At 64.5% G+C, this 26,890-nt stretch overlaps 5 protein-coding genes across 7 annotated transcripts; 3 read left to right on the top strand and 2 right to left on the bottom strand.

Annotated features, from left to right (window-relative positions):
* The first annotated feature begins 492 nt into the window (after positions 1-492).
* On the top strand, positions 493-8,188 carry PI4K2A (phosphatidylinositol 4-kinase type 2 alpha). 2 transcript variants are annotated; one of them, XM_049810737.1, is made up of 9 exons: positions 493-921; positions 3,554-3,754; positions 4,014-4,145; positions 4,230-4,383; positions 4,998-5,059; positions 5,511-5,610; positions 5,872-6,005; positions 6,287-6,346; positions 6,483-8,188. In XM_049810737.1, the coding sequence occupies exons 1-9, from the start codon at positions 520-522 to the stop codon at positions 6,642-6,644; spliced, it is 1,407 nt and encodes a 468-aa protein (XP_049666694.1). In that variant the 5' UTR covers positions 493-519; the 3' UTR covers positions 6,645-8,188. The 2 variants fall into 2 exon arrangements, with proteins under 2 accessions (XP_049666694.1, XP_049666695.1); XM_049810738.1 differs by lacking the exon at positions 493-921 and adding an exon at positions 928-1,884.
* A 93-nt stretch (positions 8,189-8,281) lies between these two features.
* Positions 8,282-9,274, bottom strand: AVPI1 (arginine vasopressin induced 1). Its single transcript, XM_049810739.1, has 2 exons — positions 8,547-9,274; positions 8,282-8,467 (listed from the first exon to the last, which is right to left on the bottom strand). Exons 1-2 carry the CDS (start codon positions 9,272-9,274, stop codon positions 8,398-8,400), a joined length of 798 nt encoding a protein of 265 aa, XP_049666696.1. The 3' UTR covers positions 8,282-8,397.
* Positions 9,275-9,769: 495 nt separating this feature from the next.
* MARVELD1 (MARVEL domain containing 1) lies at positions 9,770-12,362 on the top strand. Its single transcript, XM_049810906.1, has one exon. It carries the CDS (start codon positions 9,886-9,888, stop codon positions 10,411-10,413), a length of 528 nt encoding a protein of 175 aa, XP_049666863.1. The 5' UTR covers positions 9,770-9,885; the 3' UTR covers positions 10,414-12,362.
* Positions 12,363-14,036: 1,674 nt separating this feature from the next.
* ZFYVE27 (zinc finger FYVE-type containing 27) lies at positions 14,037-19,566 on the top strand. 2 transcript variants are annotated; one of them, XM_049810553.1, is made up of 12 exons: positions 14,037-14,375; positions 14,449-14,519; positions 14,591-14,777; positions 14,959-15,054; positions 15,246-15,358; positions 16,096-16,226; positions 16,591-16,662; positions 16,818-16,838; positions 17,044-17,188; positions 17,484-17,530; positions 18,414-18,495; positions 18,722-19,566. In XM_049810553.1, the coding sequence occupies exons 1-12, from the start codon at positions 14,179-14,181 to the stop codon at positions 18,784-18,786; spliced, it is 1,227 nt and encodes a 408-aa protein (XP_049666510.1). In that variant the 5' UTR covers positions 14,037-14,178; the 3' UTR covers positions 18,787-19,566. The 2 variants fall into 2 exon arrangements, with proteins under 2 accessions (XP_049666510.1, XP_049666511.1); XM_049810554.1 differs by lacking the exon at positions 16,818-16,838.
* A 1,275-nt stretch (positions 19,567-20,841) lies between these two features.
* On the bottom strand, positions 20,842-25,132 carry SFRP5 (secreted frizzled related protein 5). Its single transcript, XM_049810556.1, has 3 exons — positions 24,572-25,132; positions 23,662-23,739; positions 20,842-23,227 (listed from the first exon to the last, which is right to left on the bottom strand). The coding sequence occupies exons 1-3, from the start codon at positions 25,101-25,103 to the stop codon at positions 22,887-22,889; spliced, it is 951 nt and encodes a 316-aa protein (XP_049666513.1). The 5' UTR covers positions 25,104-25,132; the 3' UTR covers positions 20,842-22,886.
* Between the last annotated feature and the right edge of the window lie 1,758 nt (positions 25,133-26,890).

Here is a 26,890-nt window from a genome sequence, read left to right as displayed (position 1 = left end):
CCCGCCCCGCCGGGCGGTGCCACGCCGCGAGCGTCCATCCCCGCCCGCCGTTGGCTGTCTCCACGGCAACCGCTAGCAACGCGGCTGCTGACTGGCCAGCTTCGCGGCGCGCCCTCGCCGGCCGCCATCTTTGTGCGGGGCAAGGCGCTCCCCTCCCCGGGCGTGTCGGCGGAGGGGCCGCGTCCCCGCCCCCGCCGCCATCTTTGCGAAGGGCAGCGGGGGGCGCTGCCGCTCCCGGACGGCCATCTTTGTGTGGGGCGCTGGCGTCAGCGTCCAAGGCGGGGGCGCGGCGGAGCCCCCTCCCCACCCCACCCCACCCCGGCCCCGACAGACAAGCGGTGCGAGGCGCGGAGGCCGCAGGCCCGCCTCATCCGCGGCCGCAGCCGCCCCCGCGGCGGGCGCGGTTCGCACGGCGACGCCCAGTCCGGGCGGGGCGGCCGACGGGGCGTGGCGGCGCGGTGACGCGGACGGAAGCGGCGGGCGCGGGCGGCACGGCGCGGCGGGGGCCGGGCGGGCGCGATGGACGAGACGAGCCCGCTGGTGTCGCCGGAGCGGGCGCAGGCCCCCGACTACGGGCTGCCGGGGGGCGCCGTGCGCGCCCTCCCGCCCGCCGCCCCCCCGCCGCCTTCCCCTCCCGGCTCCCCCGGCGGCCGCGACCGCGAGCGGCAGCCGCTGCTGGAGCGCGGGGCGCGGGGCCCGGCGGCGGCGCAGGCCCAGGCGCAGGCCCAGGCGGCGGCGCAGGCCCAGGCCCAGGCGGCGGCGGCCGCGGCGGCGGCCCAGCGGGAGCGTAACGACTTCCCCGAGGACCCCGAGTTCGCCGAGGTGGTGCGGCGGGCCGAGCTGGCCAGCGAGCGCGGCATCTTCCCCGAGCGCATCTCGCAGGGCTCCAGCGGCAGCTACTTCGTCAAGGACCCGCAGGGGGTGAGCCGGCCCCGTGTGCCCGCCCCGGGGGTGGCCGGTCGCTCCCCGGGCCCGGGGCCCGCTGGCCGAGCGGCGCTAGCCGGGAGGAGGGCGCTCCCGGGGGAGCTGGTGATGCTGGCCCGGGGGTGAGCGGCCTCGGGGGGGCTGGTAGGAGCGGCTGGGGCTGCCCTAGGCTTCCCCGGGGAGAAGAGCAGGTGCCCAGCGGCAAGAGCGGGGGGCCGCTGTGTCCCAAGCGCTGCTTCAGCCTCTTTTGTGGCTCCTGTGCCCGAAGAGGAAGGGTCACCCTCCCTCCCAGGCCTGTGCATCAGCATCTCCTGACCGTGGTGTCTCCAGCCCTAGGGCTGTGACTCTGAGAGCTGAGCTGAGCTGGTTTTTGGCCTGTGAGACTGGAGTTAGATACGTCCTCTGTGGCTGCGCAGCCGATATAATGGAGGGAAAGACCTCAACATGTGGCTGGTCCCCCATAGATCTGGTCTGCTGTGTGGCAGCCGTCTCCATGCCACTGACTGGTTATGTGCACAGCACGGGGTGGCTCGTCTTGTGACCTGCAGCACCCAGCCCAATTACTTGAGCTGTTGCTGCATCCCGTGACTCCCTTGCTGCGTGTGCGCTGGGATGCTTCTTGAGAAGCAGGACTGGGCTCGCAGGTCTCTGGCATGCCCTACTTTTCCTGCCTCAGGTGGAGCCTGGCTTCTGGGAGCTGTGGCAGGCAGGTCCCTGCTGAGATGGTGGGCTGTGGGGCAATACATACTTCCTCCTGCTCCCTCTTGTTGCCCAATACAAGATGTGGCGTCACTGGGCTGGATGAGCTGCCTGGGGATGGCAGAGCGGAGGCTGCCAGGCCATGGGAGACTGAAGCGCGGCGAGGGCTGGTGGAAGATGTGTGTGAGGAGCCAAAGTCTGCGCACTCCTGGCCATTTCACCTGGCAGGTCCCCCCACCTGCCCTGCTGTCAGCAAATGTGGTGTGTGTCTGGTTTCTGTGGCTGCTGCCCAGGGTCACCAAAACCTCTGCGCTGCTGGCATGGGAGGGATTGCAGTGGGCTGCTGTGGTGGGCAGGTTAGGGCAGGGGGTAAGGGCATTGGGGCAAAACCTTTTCTTTTGTCTCTGTTTCCCTCTGGGCTCCTTGTGGCTGAGCTGTCCTACCTGGGACATGCTTCCCCAGCGATTGCAGTTACCCCAAGTGCTGGCTGCGCCTCCGGGCTAGCCTGGCTCCCTCTGCCCTGCTGCTGGTGCCAGGCAGACCTGTTTTCCCTGCCAGTGCTTCTCCCGGCACAGGCCTCTCTGGAAGGGGACGCTGTGCTGCCAGCCCTCTGGCTTCCACTCCTGCGCTGTCCCTGCCCAGCTGGGCCTTGGTCTACTGGTCTGGCTCCATGGAGCACAGGGCACCGTGCTGCTAGAGCTCCCAACAAGCCTCTTGCAGGCTCAGGTCCAAGGACACGTTGGCAGCTCTGTGCCTTCACGTGGGGCTGATGTGGGGATTGCCTTCCTGCCTGCTCAGGCGAAGTGGCTCCTCTGTGTGATCTGGGGATGGCTGAAGTGCTCCTGTTCCCTCAAACGCTTCCTCTCCCTCTTCCTGGTGGACAAAACCTTGCTCCCATCTGCCCTGGATTGGCTTCTGGCCCCTGGCAAACTGGGGTTCTGCACTGAGGTGCTGGGATACATGTCCCGCTTTCACATTGTGGCAGGAGCTCAACTTGGGGAACTGCCACCCACTCAGGCTGGGGCTGGTGCCAGCCATGAGGAGGAGGGCTGGTCGTGTGTGCTGCTGAGTCACCCCAGAGCAGGGGCTGCCTGCCCTGCGGGGGCAGGTGGCCTTGCTCCTGCCTTGGCTCTTGTCTCAGCTGTGTGGCTTGGCAATGTTGGCTTAGTGATGGTGCAGTGCCTAATGCCAGATTTCTGTGCCCTCTGCAGCGATGGGGTACCTGCGCTGCTGGCCCTGTTGTTGGGTTGATGTGTGCAAGGCTGGATTGAGGGGCTGGAAGTGCTGCTGGTACTAACTGGTGGCCAGTCTGGAGCTGCCTGTGCCCTCTTGCCCACAGTGTACCCAGAGAGCCAGCCTCTCTGCTGTCTCTAGCTGGACCCCCCAGCGCAGAGCCCTGGGCTCCTTAGGGATCCTCCAGCTGCTTGGCTGTTCTGGTCCCATTTCCTCTGGTTAGTTCGAGATCGGCTCTGTTCAATGGATTTTGGAGCTAGGGCAGAGATCGCTGTCCCCCTCCCTCTCCTGCTTGGATGTAGTGAGCAACAGTGAGCAGTAGCTCTCCCCAGCTGTCCAAAGGTCACTGGGATGTTTACCAGGGGATAGCATCATCATTGGTGTCTTTTGGGACAAGGAGGGTCATTTCTAGGTGCATGAGCCAGGTATGAAGGTCTTTGGGCAGCACCCTGTTCTCGTGGGATGGGGCACTAGCTGGGGAAGGGTCCCTCCCGGGTCTTGCCTGCCTGCCTCCCTCCTGGGAGCTGCGGGGTCTGCCTGGTCCCAGGGGCTAGTTATTGCCCTGGTGAGGGGGCTGTTCTGAGCCCATTCCTGAGAGTCCCCACTGCAGGCTGGCTGGGGGGGGGCGGGGGGGGGGGCGGGGCTGTTCCAACTCTGCCAACTGCCTTGAGTCAGCTGTCCTCTTTCCCACTCACAGAAAATCATTGGCGTCTTCAAGCCCAAGAACGAGGAGCCATATGGGCAGCTGAACCCCAAGTGGACCAAGTGGCTGCAGAAGTTGTGCTGCCCGTGCTGCTTTGGGAGAGACTGCCTCGTCCTCAACCAGGGCTACTTGTCGGAGGCAGGCGCCAGCCTGGTGGACCAGAAACTGGAACTCAACATTGTTCCCCGCACGAAGGTGAGGGGACAGCTGCTGGGATCTCGTCCCAGGGAGGCTTTCATGTGCTTCTGCACAGCTCTGCTTGTGCCTTGTCTTGTGGCACTGCTAACCTTGGAGATGTTGTGTTGAGACCTCTGGACCGGGAGTGCTCCTGCTCAAGCTGTGGGGACCTTTGTGCTGGGCAGAGCCATGGGAAATGCTGTGTCTTGTTTTTATCAACCAGTCCTGTGAGAATTGCCAGGTGCCCCTGCTGACATCTGCGCTCCTGTCCCCCCAGGTGGTGTATCTGGCCAGTGAGACCTTTAACTACAGTGCCATTGACAGGGTGAAGTCCCGAGGAAAGAGGCTGGCCCTGGAGAAGGTGCCGAAAGTTGGCCAGCGCTTCAATCGCATTGGTCTGCCACCCAAGGTAGGGCTGCTGGCCTCTGTGCCTGCCTGTTGCTGCTTCTCTGTCCTCTGCAGCCTCCTGTAATGCAGCCTCTCCTTGCTTCAGGTGGGGTCCTTCCAGCTCTTTGTGGAAGGCTACAAGGATGCTGACTACTGGCTGCGGAGGTTTGAAGCCGAGCCGCTCCCGGAGAACACCAACCGGCAGCTGCTGCTGCAGTTTGAGCGGCTGGTGGTGCTAGACTACATCATCAGGAACACAGGTAGGGCTGGCTGCCTGGCATGGGATGCTGACTGTGCCTTCACTTCCTGCCAGCTGGAGAAAGGGGAGGGGAGCAGGGGCTTGGCATCTCTTCCCAGCACCCAAAACTCCTCTCAACACCACTTTATTGCTGCCAGGTGGCAGCTGCCTCTGGGTAGAGTGCAGCTGCTGTGGCTGCCTACCACTTTGGCCATGCTCTGGCTGCTGCCCTGCGTTCTGGGAGATCTGGATCCACCATGGTGCTGGGGTGAAAGTTTGCCAGCTGCAAGGGTCCAGGGACATCCAGAGATCCAGCATCTCATTTTACCCCTGTATTCCATCTCAATGCTGGGCTTCTGAGTTCCTGCCAGGCTGGAAGGGGTCCGGGGTAGCACTCTGGGGCTTGCAGGCTGATTTTTCTCTTGTGAGCTGGGGATATGTGGACCTCTCCAGTCTACAGGGCTGGTTCTGTGGGGGTCGATGTGGCTTCCCAGGCCTGCAGCAAGCTTGAGGGCTCTGGGGTAGAGTTTGGGCCTAAAACCGGTCTGTCTCACTTCTGGGTCAGAGGAGGAGTAATCTGCCAGGTATGGGGCAGGCAGGCCTGGCACTGACACAGCTGGTTTTATCTACCTGCAGATCGGGGCAACGACAACTGGCTCATCAAGTACGACTGTCCCCTGGACAGTGCGGGTGTGCGGGTGAGTGGCTCATCCCTAGCAGAGCCTCCATGGGGGGGCTCTGCTCCTGCAAGCTGCTGGCCTGGCAGATGGGCTGGGAGTTTCCCAGCTGGCTTGGGTTTCCGAGCATGTGGAGGCCTGATCTTGTCTCCTGGGCCTTTCATTGCCCTGTGTGTTAGTGGTTTGTGGCCTAGTGGGACTTTGTGAGGATACAGCTAGGCCTGTGGGGGAAACTGGTATTGCTGGACCTGTGCATCCTTGGGGTGAAGCCTGGGAGGGGGAGCAGCTTTGTCCCGCTCTCACCTAAAGCAGACAGTGTTTCCCTGTGGGCAAGGGATGATGCTACAGGCAAGAGGCTGCTGTGCCTCTGTGGTAGCCAGGGCAAAGATCCTGGTAGTGGGGCTGCAGGGAGTGGGAGGGGGACTGTTCCTGCTGGGGGGGCTTCCTTGTGACATGCTCCGCTTGCTTCCAGGACAGCGACTGGGTGGTGGTGAAGGAGCCCATCATTAAGCTGGCTGCTATAGACAATGGTTTGGCCTTTCCCTTGAAACACCCAGACTCCTGGAGAGCATGTGAGTCCCTCAGGCTGTGCCAGGGCAGCCTGGCAAGCCATACAACTCTGTGCTCAGGCATCCTCCTCAAGGGCTGGAGAGGAGAGGGCTAGGGCTGTCCCTCTGCAAACCTTCTAGGTTCATGGGCAGCTCTGCCTCAGCAGAGACTGTAGGAAGCGGGTGCTGGACCCTGTGTCCCAGATGCAGATGATCTGGCACCCAGGGCATGTGGCACCATCCTTTGCCTTCCCCAGCTCTAATGTCTCCTGCTTCCTCCCACAGATCCATTCTACTGGGCATGGCTGCCCCAAGCCAAAATCCCCTTTTCACAGGAGATCAAGGACCTGATTCTTCCCAAGATCTCAGACCCCAACTTTGTCAAGGACCTGGAGGAAGATCTGTATGAGCTCTTCAAGGTGAGCTGGGGGAGCAGGTGAAGATGGCTTGGGAGGAAAAGAAGTGGGGGTGGTGTTGGTCCCTGTCAAGGCTGCACGGGACAGAAAGGTGGCCAAGCTGCTGACAGTGTTTCTGGGCTGAGGCATAGAAGCGTTATCCCTCTGCCAGGAGCTGAAGATTCAGTGTGGGGAGAAGCAGGAAACCTGCGGGACAGGAGGAGAGAGGCTTGCTTGGGGAATAGGCATCTTTTGCACAGCGTGGGGCAGGTGGATCCCACTGTGTTCTCTGCTCTCTCTTGCAGAAAGACCCTGGCTTTGACAGGGGTCAGTTTCACAAGCAGATTGCTGTCATGAGAGGCCAGGTAAGCTGTGTGTAGGGAAGGCAGATGGGTGAAGCATGGAGCCTCGTCCTGCCTGTGTGGCAGGAAGGTTGCTGGGTTGGATGCTTTCTGTTGCTCCGGCATGGCAGCTCAGGCATTGCTCTGTTGTGCTGTACAGATCCTGAACCTGACTCAGGCACTGAAAGACGGGAAGAGCCCCCTGCACCTGGTTCAGATGCCTCCTGTGATTGTGGAAACAGCACGTTCCCACCAGCGCACTGCCAGCGAGTCCTACACACAGAGCTTCCAGAGCCGGAAGCCTTTCTTCTCATGGTGGTAGCTGTGGGAGCTGTGGGCAGGGCTTGGCCGCCTTGGACTAGCACTGCGAGAGGAGCCGGGCCACCGCTGGCTCCTGTGGCTGGGACTCAAATCTTCTGGGTAGAGCAAACAGGTGCGGCTGGAGGAACCTGCAGCTGAACTGGAGGAGCCAGGCAGGTCGGGCATGGTCCCTCCCCAGCTCCATCGGAGCTCGGTGCCCTGCCTGGGGCAGAGCCCAGGGGGAGGTGTGGGAATCCGCTGGGAGCCGTGGCGTGGCTGGGACCCTGCCCCCTGTCTCCCTTCCTCAGCCTGCATGCAGTTCTGAGCACCCCTGCTTGGGGCTGGAATGAGCAGGCTGTGCAGGCCAGGATCCGTCCAGCCCTTTACACCAGCCACTGGCCCTCTTCACCGCCGTGCCGGCTGCCAGGCTGGGAAGGCCTGTAGTGGGTTATACCCCCTCCTTTTCCCCGAGGGTGTGCTGTATTCCTCCACTGTCCCTCCTCTGCCCCAACCTCGTGCACGCTGCTTTCCTCAGGGGGAGTTCCTGCTGCCCGCTGGTGCAGCAGGGACCACAATGAACGGCTGTTCTCTGGCTGGGGGCTCGAGGAGGGGACATATGAGGGACAACTCACGGGGCTGGCTTGGGCGCAGTTAGACACTAAGGGGAAAGAGGTGCTGGCTTGTCCTTGTGAAGAGCAGGTGGCTCTGGGAGGGGCTGTAGCTTAGTGCTGCCCCCCTTGCTGTGGGAGCCCCCCCCAGCTGGAGAGGGCTGAGGGTGGGTGCGAGCACCCTCTCCCCCTCTGCTGCCCTAGTCCATCCCTCCTGCCAGGTTTCCACGGCTGCTCTTGCTTGGCTTTTGCCCCTGCTCCCAGCAAGCTTCCTGGCTGCTGTGCAGCCGGCATGGTGCCAGCCTTGTCTGTGCCTAGGGCCCCCTTGAGTGGCAGGGGGCTGCTGGGGCAGGGGAAGGGCCAGAGGGGCTCTTCTGCTGCATGGGTGGGAGGTGTGATGGGAGCACGGGAGGGCCAGCATGGGTTCCTGGCTGCCCTAGTGCTGACAATCCCGCAAGCCTGCTGTGGGTGGGTGAGGCAGCAAGCCCCTTCCTCCCCAGAACAGAAGCTGCTGGGCTTGTGTTGTCTAAAATGGTACCAGGGCTGCTGCCTGCATCCGCTTGCCTTGGGCTGCGGCTTCTGCTGCTGGGCGAAGCTGGTGCTGGGTCTCACTGTCCTGTTAGCCTATCTTTGGGGGGTGGGGGGGAATGAAGGCAGGTTGGGGCTCTGCTGCTTGAGCCTGGGAGGGGAGAGCAGCTCCCTTGTCTCCTGTGTGGGGATGGGGCTTGGCACTGGCTGTGCAAGCACAGGGTGGGCAGCAGTGAGACCCCCCCCCCAGCTCTCTGGCCAGGCCCAGCTGCATCTCCAACTGACCCAAAAATGTATTGTTCTAATGCACTGTAGAAATGTATGTAATGTATTTAAACCATGCAACTGTCTGAATAACAGAGCTGCCATTCAGCAGGCTGCCTCTGTGTCTTCACAGCACCCTAGAGCAAGTCGGGGCTGTTCCCCTCGTACCGGATCCAGTACAAGGGCCTGGACCAAGGTCCTGCCCCCCGAGGGCAAGGCCCAGGGTTGGCAGGACACAGCCAGAGACTCACGCAGTGACCACTGTCCACCTTTTATTAACTGTTGCATGCTGTCCCGTAGGCTTTGGGTCCTTGGAGAGCCTGGCTGTCCCAGCACCTGCTGTCCAGCAGCCCTGCTCCTCCACGGCCCGGTCGCTCAGCACTGCTGTGTGGACCCCAAGCGTGCTTCTGCCCCGCGGCCACCCTCCGGCTCCTTCTCCACGATCCTGCGGGGGGAGAGGCGCGTGTTAGCTTCCCTCGTCCCGTCCCCGCCCTGCTTCCCCTGCCGCCCCGGCCCGCACCTACCGCAGGCGGCCGAATCGCCGCAGCGCTGCCATCCCGCCGCCATCCCGGGCCGGCCGCCGCCGGAGCCGCCGCAGGGCCCGCGCCATGCGTCGCTGGCCCGCGTACCGCCAGACGAGGCGGGCGCGCTCCTCGGGCCGCTCGGCCCCGCCGCTCCGGAACAGGCTCCGCAGCTCCGGCAGCCCCACGCCCTGGAAGATGTTGGCCGAGGCTCGCTTGCGGCCGCGGGATGCGGGCGCCGCCCGCCCCGGAGGGTCGCTCACCACCGAGGCCGGCGTGCCCATGGCCCCGGCCGCTGCGGGCACCGGAGAGACGGCGTCAGGCTCCGCTCCCGCCGCCCGGCCCGGCCCGGGCCGCCTCCCCCGGGATCCGGCCCGGATGCCCGGTGAGGAAGGGCGGGCGGCGACGGAAGGACGCGCCGCGGCCGCAGGGAGAGGGCGGGCCGGGGCGCCGGGCAGGAGGCCAGCCGCGCGGGCGAGGCCCCCCCCGGAACGCGGGAGGCGCCCGGCTCGGGCCGGTGCACGCAGGTCCAGTCCCGCCCCGCCGGTGCCCGGGGCGCTGGGCCCCGCCGTGACCCACTTTCCTTCCGCCGCCGCCGCCCACGCGCCCGCGGGCCCCTCGCACAGACCTGGCGGTGGCGAACCGGCGTGGGTCCGCCGGGTGCCGCTGCGCTCCCGGGGCCGCTCCGCACCGGGGTCCCGCCGCCGCCCCGCGCCGCGCGCCCCGTTCATTCACCCGCCGCGCCCCGCCTCGCCCCGCGCCCCGCCGCCAATCCGCGCTCGCCTACCGCTGCCAGGGCCAATCGGCACCGAGGGGCGCGGCCGCATCGCCCCTCGGAGGGGAGACACGTGGCGCAAGTGACGTCTATAGGCGGGGGCGAGGCGGGTGCGGCCCCGCCCCCGGGCGGAGCCCCGGCGCGCGTCACGCCGAGGGGGAATCCCGGGTGACGTAGAGGGGAGCCCCGGCGCGCGCCCCCCGCCGGCCGCCGCGCGGGGTCCCGGTGCGCTCCCGACCTCGACCCCGCCGCCGGCACCGGCCGCCTCCTCCCGCCGCGCCCCGCGGCGCGGCCACCCCCCCCCGGTGGCGGGACGGTACGGCGCGGGCCGGGCCGGGCCGGGATGGAGGGGCGCGGCGGCCCCCGCCCGCCGGCGGCGGCAGGCATCCGCGGGTGTCCGGTGGGCCGGCGGGAGGCGGGGCGGGGCGGAGAGGAGAGAGGAGAGGGGAGAGGCCCCGCGCGGGGAGGACCGTTAGGCGCCAGATGTTTGGCAGCGGCCGGGGGAGGAAGTCGCTGCCGGGGCCCTGAGTCCCGCCCGAGCCCCGCCGGAGCAGGCAGGGCCCCGCCATGGCCCGCACGGCTCCCCCGGCAGTGCCGCCGCCCCCGGGGCCGCCGGCCCGCGGCTCCCTCGGCCTCCACCGCGCCTACCTGCGGAGCCCGCTGGGCCTGCTGCGCCTGGGGCAGCTGGCGCTGGGCGCTGCTTTCTGGGTGACGGTGGCTGCTCACAAGTACGAGGGGGCGGCCCACTTCGCCCTCTTCGCCGCCGTCCTGGTCTGGCTCCTCACCCTGGCCCTCTTCGGGCTGAGCCTGCTGGGGCGCTGGGCGCTGGTGCCCTGGCTGGGCTCCCGCTGGCTCCTCACCAACCTGGTGCACGACCTGGCGCTGGGCGTAGGGCTCTACGCGGCCGCCACCGGCATCATGGGCTACAAGGCCGGCCGGAAAAGCTATTGCAACCTGCCGGGCTACAGCCAGCACTGCCTCTACGGGGCCTACCTGAGCGCCTCCGTCTGCGGGGGCATCGCCGCCTGCCTGTACCTCTTCTCCGGGCTCTACTGCCTGTCACGGCGCTGCCGGGATCAGCGTGACATCATCTGAGACCCCGCGGCGCTCGGCTCCCCTTCTCCTCACCCAGCAGACGGAGCGCAGCCCCCCTTCGGGACGAAGTGACCCTGCCGCCCCATCCCCTCCCGGCTGACTGCACCGCGCTTCCTCCGGAGACTCCTGCGCAGACGGACAGACGGACGCCTTCCCCAAGCACGGCTTCCCCTGCATCCCGCAGAGACAGCGTGGACACCCAGCAGCTGCGCGAGCCCCTCTCCCACTCCCAGACAGACGTAGGCTATTGCAAGTGGAAGGACCCAAGCGGAGAGCCTCTAAGAGGGACCCCAATTTCTGGGAGCCCCCCAGGGCCCCTGCCCAACTCCCCTGCCCCCGGCCTTGCAGATGCTGCTGCTCAGGTGGGTGCCGACCTGTCCCTGGGGCAGAGGGGGACTGGTCTGGGGGAGCTGGGCAGGCGGCAGTGGTGCGTAGTGGGGTTGGGTGGGCATAAACCCCCCCCCAACCCACTGGCAGCCCCCTCCTGCCATTCCCAACTGCGCGGCGCCTCCGCAATTCCCTAACGGAGGCTCTGGTCTCGGCTTCCCCAGCCTGGGCCCCTCCTCCTGTCTGGCCTGAATACATCCACCGTCTTGCCGGAGCCCCGCGGGGCTCAGCCAGTCCCTGCCCTGGGGGTGTGGAGACACCCAGGTCCCGCACAGCCTGACCTGGCATCACCCTGGCCCCCTGGACACGCTGTCCTGTTTGGGGGCTGTGCCCGTGCAGGGCAGCAAGGCCTCCGTCACTCCGGGGTGAGGGGAGGTGCGAGCGGGGCCGTAATCTGGTCCTGTGACCCCAGGCAGGGGGTAAGTTCCTCCAGCCTTGGTGTTCATACTGCCCCAGGATGGGGCCAGGCGCGCCGGGGTTGAAGGGAGTGGGGCACCGGGTCGTTCTCTTCCCCCTGCCCTCCTGCAGCAAGGTTCATGGCTCTGAGCCACCCAGAGCCATGGAGCTTGCCCCGGGGCCTGGCTGCTCTGACAGGGACAGGCATGGCCTTGCCGGCGGCGCTGGAGACTGGCCCGCAACCCTGCCTGGCTCTGCGGCGTTTGGTTTATCATCCTGGAAAACTCTCATCTTGGGACTCTCTGGCTCCATCTCGGGGCCCTGCGCTGCCCAGAGAGCACAGCAAGGCGGAGGGGAAGGGTGAGCACGGCAGCATGGCGGTGCTGGGCTGCCTCTGGCACCGTGGCTGCGGGGGAGCTGGGGCCAGGCGTTGCAGGGACACAGCCTGTCTTGGGGAACAGGAGAAGAGGATGCCAGCAGCCGGGCCAGCCTGGCCCTGGATCAGCCTCCAGAGCCCGCTGGGTGCCAAGCCCTGACAAGGCCATGTAGGGCCAACTGGAGCAACAGGCAGCCAGACTCTGGGAATTTTTAGAGGAGCACCACGCCAGTGCTGCCCTGCCGCAAGCCCTCCTCGCCCTGCCTGGAGGCAGGTCCTCTCCATCGCTCCTGGTGTGAGGGAAGGTCTGCCCCAGTCTCTGTGTGGGCTCAGATCGGCGGGATGGGTGTCCCCAGCAGCTAGCCACAGGCTCTGGCTGTTGCCTGGGGTTTCCTGGTGCCTTTCTTGGCGTGGAGAGCAGCAGCCGTGATCCCCCTGGGGCTTGGAGGGGTCTGGGGTTGGTGCTGGGTCACCGCTTCCGTCATGAGGTGCTGTCCCAGCCGATCCCCCCTCGTGCTCGGGAGCTCTGCCAGCCCCTGGGCCATCTACCCCTTCCCTGGGCAGAACGTGCTGTCCCTACCCTGTGTCAGGGCTGGTCCCCGACACTGCCTGCCCCCACCTGCTCCGGTGCAGCCCCTGGCTGCCCGAGATGTCCAGGGGGGCTTCTGCTGCCACAAGTGCCTTTCCTCGGCTTTCTGCAGCGCTGCCTGTCACGCCGGCTCTGTCCCTCTCCAGCCCCCTTTCTGGTGCCTATGGATTCATCTTCCAAATAAAGCAACATTGGCGCTCACCGGGTGTCTGGGGCTTTGTGCTGGGGCTGGGACCTGCTGGGGACGGGGTCTGAGCTGAGGTCACACCGGGCTCTGTAGACCTGTGCCCTGGGGCCTCCCTGCCTGGAGCCTCTGGCCGTGGTCACAGCATCCTGCTGTGCTCTGGGGTCACGGGCAGGCTCCCTGGTGCTGAGCCACCACTCCTGGTAGAGAGGCTTAAACCTCTGCCCTTGGGGACAGGAGCTGTCCCCAGCCCCTCTGTCCCCTCCAGAGACAGAGCACAGCCTGGTGCTCACGTGGGTGCTGGGTGCTGTGCAGAGGGAGGCCAAGTCCCCCGGGGTTGTGTGATCACAGAGACATGCTGCGGACAGGATGGAGCTGCATGCCTATGTGCTTCGTCACTCTGGGCTGAAAGGGCTCTCTGTCCTGGGGCCAGAGCATTGCTGGGCAGTCATGCCCACGCTGCTGGGCCCCCAGAGAGCTGGGGGCAGCCAGCATCTGCCAGGGCTGGCTCTGGCCCTGGGCTGCACTCTTGGGATGGGGATTAGCTTTGGATCTCTACCTGTAGCTGGGGTGTCACGAGGCCCCCCCCCAGGCCTCTGCGCACAGGACACATGCCCTGCTCACCGGAGGCTGCGGGCAGCCTGCAGCAGCGTTGAGCCCTGTGCTGCCCTCGTAGCCTGAGAGCTGGCATAGGGTTAACAAGGTCGCATGGAGTATTATGGGATGGCATCCCCCCTTTTGGCATTGGATGCAGCCCAGGGTCCCTAGAGCACCCCTGGGAGCCAGCAGCCCTGCCCTACTGCAGTCACCTGGACAGACAGCCTGTGGGAGCAGGACCACAGCCTGCTATGCAGGGCAGCACCAGCGCAGCCAGGGCTGGGCTGCTCTGGGGACGTGGAGGGGCAGCAGATGAGCTGCCAGCCATGCTCAGGGGCCTGGGGGAGAACCCCACTCCCTCCCAGGGACCCCCGGTGCAGGGCGTGGGGAGGTGCCCCGGCACTGGGGACAAACCTACAGTGCCCCGATGTGGCTGGGACCACGCTGTGCGGAGACCCAGACTGGGACTGAGCCCTGGACCAGGATTAGACCTAATTCAGTACCAGACCCAGACTGGGACTGAGCCCTGGACAAGGATTAGAGCCGGATCAGGACCAGACCCCAGACTGGGTTTGAGCCCCAGATCAGGGTCAGACTGGGATCAGCGCCAACCCTGGACTGGGACTGGAACCAGCCTGGGACTGAGCCCTGGACAAGGATTAGAGCCACATCAGGACCAGACCCAGACTGGGTCTGAGCCCCAGATCAGGGTCAGACTGGGATCAGCGCCCAGCCCTGGACTGGGACTGGAACCAGACTGGGACTGACTCCTAGACCGGACCGGACCCAGATCGGGACCGGGCGGGACCCAGATTAGCCCCAGGTCAGGGCCGAGCCCCACATGTAGGCCAGACCCACCAGGCCCGAGTCCTGGCCCCAGGTCAGCCCCGAGCCCCACGCCCAGACCGGTCGCAGGACCCAGAGCACACCCACGGCCCCGCCGCCGAGGGGCCCCCGCAGACCGGACCGGACCGCGCGGGGCGGCGCGGGGCGGGGCCGAACCTCCGCCGCTTCCGGGGCCGAGGCCTCTTCCGCCCCTTTGCCCGCGCAGGGGCGGGGCTTCGGCCTGCGTTCTCTAGCGCGGCTCTTCTGATTGGCTGCGTGCCAGCGCCGCGGGTGAGGTCACGGCGCACCTGGCCCCTTCGCGGAAGTGGTGTGCAGTGCAGGGCCGAGCTCGGCGGCGGTGGCGGGTCCGGTCCGGTTTGTTCCGCTCCCGCTCCCCCGGTCCAGCCCGTCATGCAGGCGGTGGAGCGGGACGGGGCGGCAGGCGGCCCCGAAGGGGTGGCGGGGGGCGGTGAGGCCCTACCGGACCCGTCGCCGCCCAAGGCCGCCGCTGCTTTCGACTTGCTGGAGCTGGTGCGGAGTTACCGGCGGCTGGAGCTCTACCTGGAGCCGCTGCGGGACGCCGCCGAGGGCGTCCGTTCCCTCCTCCGGTAGGTGCGGGCTGGGCCGGGACCGAGACCGTCCCCGGGGCCTCGCGTTCCTCACCCTCCCTCCTTTCCGCAGGTGGCAGCGGCCCGTGTGCTCCCTCCTTGTCTGCCTCGGCCTCAACTTCCTCCTGCTCACCCTCGGCCAAGGTGCGTGTGGCGGGGACAGGGCCGGTCCCCTCCCCGGACCCCCGGGGCTGACGCTGTCCCACCTCTTCCAGCCGCCTGGTACTCGGTGCTTGCCCTGTTGGTCCTGGTGCCGGCCCTGCTGGGCTACCTGCAGGAGACGTGCCGGGCCCGGCCCTCGGAGCCGGAGCTGGTGCGCAGGAGGTACCACAGCGTGCGCCGGGAGGACCTGCGCAGGGTGCAGCTCTCGCGGCAGGAGGCCATCGTCCAGGTCAAGAGCTTGTGAGTCTCTGGAGCCCCCCCGCTTGTGGGGCTTCTGGGGCCTCTGCAGCCGGGAAGGCTTCTCTGTGGTTGTGGAGGGCCTGGGTTCGTGCCAGCCTGGCCGCTGTGAAGCGTGTGAGTGTTGGGGAGTCAGGCTTTGTGTTTGTGGGGCCTTTTCCTGACTGTGAGGTCTTGTTCACAGCCTGATCCAGCTGGAGGGATTCCTGAGTGGGATGTGCTGCAGCTGCGAGACAGTGTACCGTGTGCTGTACTGGGAGAACCCCACTGTCTCCTCCCAGTGAGTAGTACTGGGTCAGGTATCCTGTGGGTGGGCTTGGTAGTGAGAGGGGCCCAGCCAGGGCTTTGGAGCTGTGTTTGATGTGTTTGGTACTTGGGGAAAGCAGGTGGAGGACCAGATGAAGGAAGGGGGCTTGTGCTGTGGTGTGCGTTGCTCTATGTTGACTGAAGTGTCCTGCTGCTCATTCCCAGGTTTTATGGGGCGCTGCTAGGATCTGTCTGTGTCCTTTACCTGCTGCCCCTCTGTTGGGTGCTAGCCATCCTCAACAGCACCCTCTTCCTGGGCAACACCCAGTTTTACCAAGGTAAGAGACCTCCCTGGAAGTGGCCTGTGTGGGATGGGTTGTGGAAAGGCCCTCCGAAGTTAGGGATCCTGCCCTGGACCTCTCCCAGCACCCTCATGTGAGCCTAGTGTCCTGTGTCAGGCTCTGCCATGGAACCTGAACCCCCCTGAGGGCAACTATGTCCTAGGGATGGTGCTCAGCAGCCCAGGTTTGGTGGTGGGGTCCTGGGGCTCTGCTATGAGAGGTGAGAGTCTCTCCTGATGTGTGCCCTGGCCTGGATGCTGTTTCCTGCTCTCCAATGCTCTGTGGCAAACCAGGGCCTGCCACCACAGCCTGTGCATGACCTTTGCTACCCCTCTCAGTCCCTGATCCTGCTCTACAGCACTTGAAATACTCTTGGTGCCTGTGGCAATGTATGACGCAGGCTTGAAAATGTGCTGTCGGAGGGAAGGAGAAGAGCCGGAGGTGCTCCCTGTTCTGTGGCACGTACTGGAGGAGAGTTGGATGAGATCTGTGTAGCTGTGCTGTGACTAGGCTCCTGTTGTTTCCTATCCTGAGCTGGGAGTGTGGGGAGTTCCTTGCTGCCCTAACTTTGGTGTGTGAGCAGAGGAGGGCTCAGGGTACCTGACGGGTGAAGGTTGTGTGTGCCAATGGCCCACCTTGAGCCCTGGAGATTGGCTTCTGCAGCTGGCTTTTGTGTGGTGGGGCTGGGAGAAGGAAAGCATCACCCTGCCCCAGCCACGTTCCCCTCTCGCCAGTGGTAATGGAGCTCAAGGCCTCGATTGAGCAGTGTGTGGGTACCAAACCCCTCGAGAGCACTCCAGAGCCTGCCGATCCCCTGCCAGCTGCTGCGCCCCCAGATCGGACCCCCACACCCACCAGCACAGAGGTGAGATATAGGCAGGGCTGGCAGTTGTGGGGTGGGAGCTGCGAGGTCAGCCCTTTGGTTTGACTGTGCCTGTGTCCCTCTACCCACAATCTCATTCCAGCTGCCAGCTTTGCTGGAAGGCTGGGACCCCCTCCTGAGTTACTGGGGGGCTGCCCTGCTGTGCTGGGGGCTTGGCTTAGTCCTTTTGCTGCATGTAAGAATGTGGTCTGGGGAGGCAGGGACTCGCTTCACCTTCTGGGACTCATGTCTTCTCATGGGGCTGCCAACGGCCTGGTCCTTTGTCCTGGAACCTGCTGCAGAAGTGTGGGCCCACCTTTGGGCAGGGTGGGGGTACAGCAGGACTAGTTCTGTGAATCTCCTGCAGGACCTTACCCCTGGCAGCGTGGAGGAGGCGGAGGAGGCAGAGCCTGATGAAGAGTTCAAAGATGCTATTGAGGTTTGAGGGTGGGCTGTCCCTGCAGGGCAGCTGAGGTGGGAAGGGCTGAGGGCCTTGATGGGCAAGCTGCGTGCTCAGGGAGGGTGGCTGTGGGGCTGGGCTCCTCTGACTCCATCTGTATTGCCTCTACTCTCTGTCCCATGCTGCGGGAGAAGGAGAACCAGCTGCTGGTCATGGTGAGTACTGCCATGCCAAGGTGTGCAAGGGGGCATCTCCTCCCAGCTGGAGCTGGTAGCCTTTGCGTCGTTTGCTGGTGGCTTGTGGTGATGCCAGGTGGAGCATCCTGCTTGCTGGGTGCTCATCTCTGGGGTGGGCTGCCCTGCATCCCCTGGGTGTGCCCCCAGCCACCCTTGCGTGCTCAGCTGGCTCTGCTCTTTGCAGGAGGATGATGAGAGCTCTCAGTGCTCAGCAGATTTTGACCTCAGCCTCCCGGACAACGGTTTTATGAGCAAAAACGAGGTGATCCGCAGCAAGGTGTCACGCTTGACCGAGCGTCTGCGCAAGCGCTACCCCAGCAACAACTTTGGTAAGGCTGGGAGCAGGTGCTACTTGGGGGAGCTCAGCAGAGTGGGGTCTGTGCTGCTTGCAGTGGTCACCACTGAACTGGGGGTGGGCAGAGTGGTGTTGTACCTGTTAGGACACCTCTGATGACCTCCCGCTCCATGGGGAGGATGTTCCTAGCCCTCCGAGGAAGGGCAAGGATGGGAAGGTGCAGCAATGTTGCTTTCAAGCTGAGCCTTTACAACAGCTGTAGGTGTTCTTGTATCTCTCGCAGTCCCAGGCAGCACACCCCTGCCTGACCTCTGCTCTCTTTCTTCCAGGGAGCTGCACGGGCTGTGCAGCCACCTTCTCTGTGCTCAAGAAGAGGGTGAGTCTTTGGCTTCTACCCCAGCTTGCTGTTTTCACCTGGGGCAGAGGTGTTGCACTTGTCTGGCTTGCCCTGGTTTTCCCTGGCAGCTCAGGTGGCTGGCCTCAGTCACAGTGTGGCAGCAGGTGACCTCAACTAAGTGCTGGGTGGCGTTGTGTGCCTAATGGTGCCATGGATCCCTTGTGCTGTTGAGCCTTTGTCTGTTTGCTCCTTTGGAAGCTGCCTCATGCCAAACCTGTGTGTTGTTGAAGGCACCTGCTCTGTGCCCTGGTTTAGCCCATTTCCTGTGGCCTGAGAGCTTTCTGGTGAAGCAGAGCATGGGTCTGCTTGTAGGAACTAGAGGAGCAAAGGCCACCCCTGTTGTCTTATCTGAGCCCCTGTATGTGATGCTTGGTGCACAGTCCCCTGGGCAGTTATGGGAAGGATGTGTTTCTTGTCCCCTCCAGACTCACATAGCTGTCTTCCTGCTGCCTCCCATTCTCCAGACTCGCGGCCCCTTCTCCTTACTCCTGAGAGTCCCAGATGTACATCAGACTAACTCTGGAGTTTGCATCCCTCCAGAGTTACAGCATAAGAGTGATATAGTGTCCTTAAACCTCCTGGAGCCTGTGCTCCCAGTGCTTTCTCAGGCTGGGCTTTCTCAGGCTGGGTGCAGGCTGCCTGCAACGTTGGAGTATACTTGAATGCAGATCTAGTGTTAGGCCTGGGTGGTCTGTCCAGGTGTTGTTGGTAGATGACCCCTCTGCTGTTGCTGTTGGGGCTCAGGCCTTGCACCCACTCCCCTTCAGTAGGGAATGCTGTTAGCAGTGCTCTGGCACTGGAGTTTGCCAGGGAGGGCTGAGAGTGGGCCCAGAGTAGTGTCACCTCTTATCTCTCTCCACAGCGGAGCTGCAGTAACTGTGGGAACAGCTTCTGCTCCAGGTGTTGTTCCTTCAAAGTCCCCAAGGCTGTGATGGGAGCCACAGGTGAGTGGAAGGTTGGTGGAGGGCAGAGCTCCTGTTCCCACCTGTGCTGTCTGCTTCAGCGATTTGCCCCAGCCCTGGTGGGGAGGGTAAATGTGACCTGCCCAGTGCAGCCTGGCTCAGGACAGGGTGGCGATGGGTTTTCCAGCTCCTGGAGCAGCTCTGTGTCTGGGGTCCCTAGCCTGTGGTGGGGAAGAGGAGCATCTCTGACACCTGCTTTCTTTTCCAGCCCCAGACGCTCAGAGGGAGACAGTGTTCGTGTGTGCTCTGTGCAACCAGGTGCTCATCAAGTGACTGAAACAGGCCCAGCCAGCTCCTGAGTCCTGCACTGCCTGACACCCAGGACAGTGGGCACCCTTGCAGCCAGGAGCTTGGGCTGCTTGGTTCCCAGTGTGGTGTCACCCTGACAGAGGATGCTTGTGCTTGCTGCTCCTCCTGCCAGTGACAGGCTGGGGGCAGACCAGCCCTCCTTGCCATGCAGCATCTGCTGCACCAGCTGGGTCCCTGTGGTGGAGTATTGCCCACAGCTGTACCCCCATCCCTGCAGCTGCCCTCTGGCAGCTGCTCCAAGCCCTGGATGCTCCCTGGCACTCACTGTGCCCTGCCATGTACTTGCCTAGGCCCTGTGGCCTAGCTCAGTGATTGGAGGAGCCATCCTTCCCACTTGTGGTCCTACCTCCACCTCTTGGGTGAGGCAGAACAACCTCAGGGCTCTGTCCCTACCTTTCCCAGCACTGTGCTAGATGAGTGTATTTTTGGGATCAAGTCAGAGCTCTGCCTGCATCACCAGGAGATGTGGTCTTTGGTCCTGGCTCAGCTGAGACCCTGCTAGTCACTCCTGTGCTCCTTGGCCTCACCACCTGCAGGTTTAGTCTCCCCCCACTCCAATACTTGGCTGTAGTGCAGAGGAGGCAAGAGGGTAAGTTTGGGCTGGGCTGTGTGGCTGGGTCTCCAGCTGCAGCGTGAGAAGAGGCAGGAGTTGGTGCTGCTCTGTGCACTTAGTGACTGCTGCTTTCTACTACAGATTAATATATAAGTGTATATAGAGAATGACCAATAAATCTCTTGCCCTCAGCTGACTCTTGTCTTGCCCCAGTGAAAGCTGTCCCAGTCTCAGGTCACCCTGGCACCTCCGTGGCCTTGGCCCCGCTGTCCTGCAGGTGGTCACGGAGAAATGGTGTGGTTTTGCCACCAGTTCTCCTTGCTTACTGGGGTTTCCATCTTTGGTCATGCTGTGGCCTTGTTTGCCCCCTGCTTGGGTCTGTGTGCAGCTGCACCTCCTTGGCTGCGCCAGGGCTGGATCCTGCTGGGATGGAGCCAGGGAGAAGCTCAGCTCTGGCAGGAGCTGCTGGGCTTCCTCTCTGCCTCCCGGGACTGCTCCTTCCTCTGCCCTGCCCAGGCGGTGGTCCCGGCAGCTGCCTGTGCGCACAAGGGTGACCTTTCCCTGTGTGAACAGCAAAGCTCTCAGCTATCCCAGGAATGTGACCCTGGCTGCCATGCAGCTGGGAATGGCCATGGCCTGGGTCCCTGCCAGCCAGCTGCAGCTCCCCACCCCCAGCTGGGGGATCTGGGGGGAGCCAGTGCTCTTGGGCTGGCATTGCCCAGTGCACATTGGGCTGTAACACCCACCAGCCTGAGAAGGTGCTGGGCGACCCAGATCTTCTTGCTGATTGTACACCACCAGTGTGGGAGCTCATATGGGGCAGCCCTGGGGGCAGCCTGAGCCCTCCTCTCAGTCATGGGCTCATAAACCCCTTCCTCAAGCTGTGCCCTATGGAAATTTGGGGAAAAGCTGGACTTGGCAGTGATGATGAGAGTGTCTGAGTTGTGCTGGGTGTGCTCCAAGGCCAGGGTGTGCAGGGGGGCCTGGCATGCAGAGGGCTCAGCAGTTACTGGGGGCAGTGGAGCAGCTCTAACATTGGGGAAGGAGCTGTGTAGCGCCCTAAGAGCTGTGTGGTCATATTTGTAGGTGGGGGTGTATCTGCAATGGGGCGAGTACTGGTCTGCGAGGGATTGAGGGGGTTGAGCTGTAGAGTTCAGATGGCCGATGGTGGGAGGTAGAGAAGTTACTTGTCTTTCTAGAGAAAACACTTGGAGCGATGAGTGAGATGGTCATGTATGTCTAAATGCTCCCTGGAAAGATGCTAATGATGCGAAATACAGAGGGCTACAGAAAAACTTGGTCTGTGGGAGATGGGGTTTTATTTGTGCGCTTTTAAGTTTTGCAGTAAAATGACATAATTGACTATATTTATTCCTATGGCAGCCTGCTCAGCACCTTCGCTCTGAACATACCTTTGAATAATATTTGATATTTTTTTTTCCCCAGTTTTTTTCCACGTTGGCCAGGGTGGAGGGGGGGGGGGGGTGGGGTGGTAACCGCCTGCCCCTGGTGTGAGGCTGTGGCAGGAGCTGGCAGCCCCATGTCCCTGGGTGGCTGTGGGGCAAAGGCATGTGCCCCCAGCTGGATGTGAGTGCCCTTTGGGGCTCTGGGGGTTGGGCAGTGAGGCTGAGGCCATGCCCAAGGGGGGCAGAGGGAGCGGGGATCAACCCAGTGTGGGGCAGGTGCCCAGTGGCCTTGTCAGCCAGGAGGAGGGTGGGCGCAGGCATTCCGCAGCCTCACTTGCCCTCTTGTCCCAGGAGGCTTCCCTGCGGCAGGGCCAGCTCCGGTGAGAAGCCGCAGGGTCAGGCAGCCAGGAGCTGGGTAAATATCCTGGCGGCCACCTTCGTGCCTCCCTCACCCACTGGGACAGATGGATGCAAGAATGTGCTGAGTAAACAGGCCTGGGGTGGGCAGGCTGCCCCCCTCACCTGCTTGGACTGGGGGGCTGCTGGGGCAGAGGCAGCCCCTGCTCCGGGGCTGGGGAAGCTGAGCTGAGGGGCAGCACCCTGCTGCCATCAGAGGGGCCAGGCTGAGGGCTGCCCTGGTCCTGGGGCTGCTGGGGGGCATCCTGGGGAACCTTTGGGAGGATGCTGGAGGTTGTGGGGTAGGAGGTCTGGCAGCTGAGCAGGGCTGGCTGGGAGCTGCAGACAGGGCTTTCAGGTGGTGCGGAGGTGCGATGCCCAGGGACAGAGGCTGCCTGGTCCGGGATCTGCCTCCTGCTATGCTGGATGGCAGGCTCCTCACATGTTGTGCCTCCAGCTCCCAGCCTGTGGATCTGTCGTCCAGGGGTGATGGAGGTAGAACGCTCTCTGGCATACATCCTCAGGCCCAGCTGCGGGGCTCCAGCAGCAGTGATGCCCCTGTCCTCCCCCATCCTCCTCATCTCACCACCCTCCCAGGCTCCCTGAAATGACAGGGATGCCTGAGTGTCTCTGGCGATGCCTGTGATCACTGGGAACCTCATCCTGCGGCTTGGCTGGGCTGCCCAGCCTTGGACTCTGGGCACGGCACCTAGAGTAGGGCTAGAGCCAGACCCCAGGTTAAGCTCGCTCCCCCAGGCTGCCTCACCCAGTGGGCAAGGACCAGGAGCCCCCTCCCATCCTTCCTGGGGTCCCTGAGGGAGCCCAAAGGGGCAGTTGCCCATGAACCACACGGAGCTGGACACAGGCTTCTCTGAGGCAGAATAATTTACCGTGGTGTGGATGGACAAGGGGTGCCTGGGTTCAGACTTGGCGGGGGTATGCGTGAGGGATGCAGCAGAGCTCCTCTGGGGGGCTTAGAGGTGGACCCCCCTCCTCACTGAGCCACGTGGGATGGGAAGAGTGGGGCAGCCCAGGCAGGGGCCATGTTGCTCTGGCCACTTGGTCTTGAGGGGGCCAGTCTGCAGGGACAGCAGGACAGGAGGGCCCTGCCTTAGCTAGCGTGGGTCCCTGCGAAGGTGGGATAATCCAGGGCTGGGGTGTGAGCTCAAGGTGAGGGCATGGGATGCTTTGGTGGGGTGGAGTAGGGATTTGGTGGGGCTGAGGGTCTGGGGCATGTCACCAGGGAGCTGGGCAGGGGACACAGGGGTGCAGGGTAGGGGTCTCGTGTGCAGCCAAGGGGTCCTAAGAGGGCCAAGCAGGGATCCTAAGTGCAGGCAAGTGTCCCTGGAGTGCCAGGCAGGGGGCTTGGGAGTAGCCAAGGATCGCTGGTGCAGACCAGGGCTCACAGGCATGCAGAGCAAGGGTCCTGGGTTCAGCCTAAGGTCCTGGGTGTGGGCAGGGGTCCTGGGGGTGCAGAGCAGGGCTCTCAGCAGGGGGCAGGGATCCTGGCTGTGGATCAAGGTTCCCACAAATGCAGCTGCGAATCCTGGGGATGCAGAGCAGGGTCCTGGGGCACAGCCAAGGGGCTGAGGGGAGCAGAGCCAGGGTCCTGGGGTGCAACTAGGGCTGCCAGGGGTGCAGCTGGGGTGTCAGGGGTGCAGCATCAGGCCAGTGCAGGAGTCCTGTGACAGGGCAGGGTGAGCAGAGCCCTAGTGCTGCCCAGCCCCATAGAGCAGGGGGTGGTAGAGGGGGCAGGGGTAGGAGAACATGAACTTGACGGCGAACTTCATCTCCTTGTTGTGCTTCTGCCAGGGGTAGATGGCAAGGAGGAGCAGGCGGCTGCCCACCTTGCGGCCCATTACCAGGAAGCTGCCGCTGAGGCTGTCAAGCTGGGGGCAGGGGCAGGCGCCTGCGTTCCTCATGTGCAGCACCATCTTCTTGGTGTCCTTGCGCTTAAGTGGGCCCAGCTTCAGCACCTTCTTCTTCTGGGCAGCCACTAGCCGCCGCTCCCCGTTCTCCTCCGTCATCTCCTTGATGCGCATCTTCACCACTGTGTGGGGCAGCCGTGGGGCACAGTTGCAGGGGGCGGGGAGTACCATGGGGCAGTGCTGGGGTGCTGCTGGGGGGGTTTGGGCCAGGCACCTGTGCAGGACAGGGTGCAGCCCGACCCTCGGGTGGGACCCAGAAGAAGGGTCTCTGGGGAAGTTACCGTGTGGGGAGGGGAAGGGGCTGTTGGGGGCGGTTCAGCAGAGGCCCCCAGTGACCCTCCCAAATGTCCCATTCTGCCTATCCCCCACCGATGTCTTCTCCTGTGGTGCACCCATCTCATGCACGCAGGGTCCAAGGGAATGGCTGGGGGGGGTGTCTCCCATGGAGCTGTCCCCGTACAACCGTGCCCTCCAGCCAACCCCCGCCTGGGCTGTCAGAGCTGGAGGAGGCAGCCCCTCGTGCAGGGGGGGCTGGGATGCGGGCCCCAGCACTCACCAAAGTCACTGGAGCACATCTGCTCCATCATGCCATCCGCCTTGTGCTCCATCTCGCACTGCGTGCAGATCTTGGACACTGTGGTGAGAGACCAGCCACTGTCACAGCTTCCTGCTGCTGATGCTTGTCACCTGGGCGAGCTCTGCAGGAACATGCTGGGAGAGCCCTGGCAGCTCTTCTGCTCCCTGGGCAGCTGTGCCGGGGTGATGCGGGGGGCGCAGAACACCTTGCTGGCCAGTGCTCCAGCATCCCCCCAGGAGGGGACCAGGTATGGGAACGTGTTCCATCCAGATGCCGACACTTTGGGGCACAGCAGCAGCGAGGGTGGCCCCAGCCTGATGGGTGTCACAGCCCTGATCCTGACCCTGGGCTGCCTTTGGGTGATGTCCCCTCCTCTGCCTGAGGGGACAGCCACCCTGCAACAGCAGCATGGGGCCAAGACCTTGCAGATGCAGGATGCTCTTTGCTGCTGGGATGGGACCCAGCGGGAGGAGAGGAACAGAGCTCTGTGGCAGATCCCCCAATGGCCCCCCCCCCCCTCATCCCATGTTCACTCCCGGTGCTGCTCCCATGGCCGCTCTGCTCTCCCTTGCCCTGGGGCAGCTCTGTGCAGGCAGCTGGGTGCCTGGCTCCCCTAGGCAGCTAGCAGTGCCCAGCCAAAGCAGCTGATGCTGCTGGTACTGTGCCCGCTCGTGCCCTGCTGCAGACAGAGGGTCCTTGGGCAGCTCCACTGCCCCAGGCTCTGCTTCGAGGGGTGCAGGGATGGAGGTGCGGGGGGTCCGCAGGGGGACCCTGCGTGCAGGTCCCTGGCTGTCCCTGGGGACACGCTGATGGCAGGTACCCCGCGTGTGACCCCACCCCATCACGGTGCCCTTCCCATCACGGTGTCATCCCGTCACGGCCCGCTTACCTGGCGGCGGGGTGGCCTTGCTGTTGCCGAACTGGACGGCGATGCAGAGCTCGTGGTCGGAGGGGAACTTGCCGCAGTGCAGCATCTCGGGCCAGGGGAAGCCGTAGGACTCCATGACGGGGGCACAGGAGTCGCGCACCACCTCGCAGAGGGAGCGGCAGGGGTAGACGGGCCGGTCGAGGCAGACGGGGGCGAAGAGGGAGCAGAGGAAGAGCTGGGTGTCGGTGTGGCACTGCTTGGCGAGCAGGGGCACCCAGCTGCCGGCCTGCTGCTTGGCCTCGGCCACGGTCTCGTGCTCCAGCAGGTTGGGCAGCCGCATGCGCTTGTAGCCCACGTCGCGACAGAGCTGCATGTCGGGCGGGATGTCGAGGCACTGCGGCTCCCGCCCGTAGAAGCGCCCGTGGGGCAGGTTCTCGGGCTGCCAGCCGTAGTAGTCGTAGTGCTGCCCGCCGCCCGGGGACCCCGCCAGCGCCAGCGCCAGGGCCAGCAGCGCCGTGCCCGGGCCCCCCGGGGGGCCGCCTGCCCGCGGCATCGCCGCCGCCCGCCTGCCGCCGCCGGCCGTGCCTGCCGAGCGGGACGGGAGCGCGGCTCGGCGGGCTGCCCGCTCCCTCGGCGCCTCCCACGCTCGCCGCCCTTTCTAAGGAGCCCGGGGAGGCCTCACCGGCAGCCAATCTGCTCCGGCTGCCGGCCCCCCCCTCGGGGCTGGCCCCCCTCCGGCCCCACGCCAGCCTGCCCTGCCGGCCACCCCGCTGCCACTTGCCCTCCCGCCCCGCTGTCCCGGCCCTCCCTCCCGGGGCAGCCCGGGGGGGGGGGGGGGGCACACTGAGCTGCGTGCCCCTCGCCCGCCCAGGGACCCCTCCGCACGCAGCCCCCTCCGCCCACCCCGGCTCCGCTTGCCCCTGGGCAATGCCCTCTGGGAGGGCTGGCTCGCCTTCCCCACGGGGATGTGCCGTGGGCGCGACGTGCGCCCCATCGTCCACCAGCCCCTCTGCCCCTGTCCCGCCTGGCACCCCGGAAGCACGCCCTGGCATGGGGCGGGGGACCCTGGTTCCTACCCTGTGCCCCCCCATGGTCTCCTGTGCCCCGTGGGGTATGGGTTCGGGGATGCTTGGGGTGCAGGGGATGGAGGAGCGTGACATCCCAGAGGCTTCATGCTGCAGCACTGGGGGCAGCTGGGGTACCCACGTGCCAGGTGCCATGTGTGGCATCAATGCCAAGGAGATGCCATGGGCATGGGGTCCTTATTCCTCACGGATGGCCCTGCCAGCATGCGCCTCGGGCAGCCCATGGTCTGCTGGCCACAGGCGTAGCTGGGGTTACAGCTCCCAGCAAAGGGCTTGCACCCGGACTCTGCCAGTTCCCCGGGGCACAGCCAGAGCTGGAGCCCAAGCAGGGTGAGGGTCCTGCTGGGGCCACATTCCCCCATGCCCTTGGAGATGGGCTGGGCCAGGGGGGTGCAAGGCTCAAGACCCTATTAGAAACCCATTTGTCTGCAGGGGTTATCTGGGGCGCCCCCTCCCCTTCCCATGATTGATGCCCCTGCCTGGCCAACTGGCTCTGGGCCGCCTCTGGCCCCTGCCTGCTGGATAAGGTGGCTCTGTTAATGGGCGACAGAGCAAACAGCCCGGTGCAGGCAACGATAGCAACCGCCCTTTGCCCTGGGCTGGGGGCAGGGACCATCCCTCGTGGGATCCATCTGCTTTGGGGCCATGCTGGAAACCTCACTCACACAACCTTCGCTTGCCTGCAGCCTGCCTGCCCTGCCCATGCCCTCCGTGCTGGGCACAGCGCCTGTCACCACATCACCCAGTGATGCTTGCTGCCAGCCTGAGGGTGGACTGGGCTCATCCTGCCCCGGCCAAGCCCCGGAGATGGCACCATTAATGTGTAACTGCCAGCGAGCATGATAAGATAGAGTGGCCCTTTATCAGGCCTGCCCGGTAGCAGGAGGGAGGGTGCTGGGGGCATCGGGCTCTCACAGCAGGGGTGAGACTGCCTGGAGATAAATGCTGATAGAAAATAGCTAATCCATGATGGATGGGCCAGGGCAGGGCATAATTGCCGTGGGACCTGGGCTGGGAAGGGGCTGGAGAGGCCTGGGAGCAGGAGCAGGGAGGTGGAGGCAGAGGGAGCCTGCGTCTGCGGGATGGAGCTCCCAGTGTGCAGTATGCCAAGCACACCTTGCCCCGTGGGTGTGTGATGTCCCGGAGCGGTCCCCATGGCGCTCCCAGTACTGGTGCTGTCCTGCTCTTGGCCACGGACCGGTTCCTGGCTCTCAGCCCGCCCTGTCCCCCAGCCCGGTCCAGCCCCCCAGCACCC

This window comes from Accipiter gentilis, chromosome 9 (genome assembly GCF_929443795.1).
Source record: "Accipiter gentilis chromosome 9, bAccGen1.1, whole genome shotgun sequence".
NCBI classification, from domain to species: Eukaryota; Metazoa; Chordata; class Aves; order Accipitriformes; family Accipitridae; genus Astur; species Astur gentilis.
This window is presented reverse-complemented; position numbering and strand designations above follow the sequence as displayed.